Raw genomic sequence first — 1,827 nt, 5'->3', positions numbered from 1 at the left:
GCCCAACATCCAATAGATGTTATTCTTATATATGCACTTATGTGTTGATCACTTAATACCAATTTGATGGTGAGTACATGTGGTGCTTGAAGCCTAGATATTTCTTTACTTCTCCTTTCAGGTTGTTGGACGACCATTCTTGCCTTCCTACTGGAGTCTTGGGTTCCAGCTCAGTCGCAGGGACTATGGTGGCATCAGTGGATTGAGAGAGGTTGTAAACCGCAATCGTTTAGCTGAGATCCCATATGTAAGTTGAGATTTCTCTTATCGTGCATTAAGCACCACTATCTTTTATCTTTTGCATCAAGTTCGATTCATTCATTCAAAAATATAGATAGATTAATAGACCGAGACAGACACTTTCAGAAATTTGCATGCTAAATTACCTATGTGATCATGTAAAGTGTACAGTTTATGGAATCAGATGGATATGGCTTCAATTTTAGCTTCATATCTCTATGCAATGTTGGGCTAGTTAATTAATATATCTGAGTTTAGTTTCTACCTTTATAAAATAAGAATGCCAGACTTACTTTGGTGAGCGAGTAGGAAGAAATGCCTTATACTACACATGTATAGCATCTAGCACAGAGGATGAACTCCATCAAGGTCAGCTGTTATTTTATAAGAGAAAGCAACACCTGCAGTGACGTGGTAACAAGAGCTGGTGATTATAATATTGACTTACAGTAAATGAGTTTCTCATAGTGACCTTGTATACCCCTCCCAGATCTAGCAGGCTCTAATTTCGAAGCCTGATGGTTGCAAAGTATTTATGATATTCAATGTCAACCACAAAATCAAAAGATAATTAAGTGTAATATTTGATAAGCTCCTCCAGGAAACATATAACATGTGGTTAATGAAGTTATTAGAACAACGTGTTCTGGGCTAGCTCTTTGGAACATTGGTGCAAGCACATATGGGTTAACATTTGAAGGAAGATTGGACAGGTGACATGATTTTGGCTTTATCTCGGGATTCTTCAATCCCCTGTCTGAGCAGTGATGAGGGCAGGCAGGGGGATTAATTTTTTCTGTGAGAAAATGGGTGTCCAGTGGGTTGCCTTGTTGTGATACTGATTGTCTGGAATTTTACTTCTCTCATATCTGCTATCTGCAAACATCCAATTCCAGGAGGAATCAGACCAATCATTGTCATGCTTTCTTTCATTAGTTTACAAGGGGCTTTCACATTCATTGTTAGCCCCCGTTTATCATTATTTTGTAAAGGAGGAAGTGGAGCTACTGTGTGGTTAATAACTTCTCCAGCAACACGAAACTAGCTAAATGCAGGACCAAAATTCCAACATAGTTCTTTTGACTCTGTGTGTGGTGTTGGTTCCAGTTTATCCTCTGGCTATGATAGGAAGGGCTTTATTGAATTGTCACCAGTTCAGAAACAAGTAAATGTTTCTTCCACGGGTGGGATCTTTCCCTGTATATGTTTGTGGAAGACAGCTGGGTTCTAAATGACTGCCCAGTATTAGAACAGATGATGCCACATTGGGCAACTGGCCACAAGTCACATTTTCCTTCAGGCCTGTAAGCTAGAGACTTCTAATGCATGATACGCGAGGAACACTTAGAAGACTTTTGGATGTCTTAGAGGTATGTAGCTGGTTGGGGAAAAAAGTGCAGCTGGAGTCAGAGAACCTATCCCGAAAGCCCCATTCGGCCCCTCACCTCCCCATGCACATTTTTAACACCTTCCCGTTTCAACCTCCTCCCTAAAAGTAATACCTGCCCCCATAGGTGGATGTGCAAACACAAGCGACAATGTGTGTATGACAGTTTGGTGAATTAAAGCTCTGTCCTTTTGTCATTG

General features: G+C 40.4%; 1 protein-coding gene across 1 annotated transcript in view; it reads left to right on the top strand.

Annotated features, from left to right (window-relative positions):
- LOC105814674 (probable maltase-glucoamylase-like protein) overlaps window positions 1-1,827 on the top strand; it is a gene marked incomplete at its 3' end in the record, with an annotated part of 80,548 nt that overhangs the window by 47,307 nt on the left and 31,414 nt on the right. The window contains exon 8 of the mRNA XM_012649741.1: window positions 122-247. Within this exon, the coding sequence (XP_012505195.1) occupies window positions 122-247 (126 nt within the window). The remainder of the gene's footprint in view (window positions 1-121; window positions 248-1,827) is intronic.

This window comes from Propithecus coquereli, unplaced genomic scaffold (assembly GCF_000956105.1).
Source record: "Propithecus coquereli isolate 6110/MARCELLA unplaced genomic scaffold, Pcoq_1.0 Scaffold302, whole genome shotgun sequence".
Taxonomy (NCBI): Eukaryota; Metazoa; Chordata; class Mammalia; order Primates; family Indriidae; genus Propithecus; species Propithecus coquereli.
This window is presented reverse-complemented; position numbering and strand designations above follow the sequence as displayed.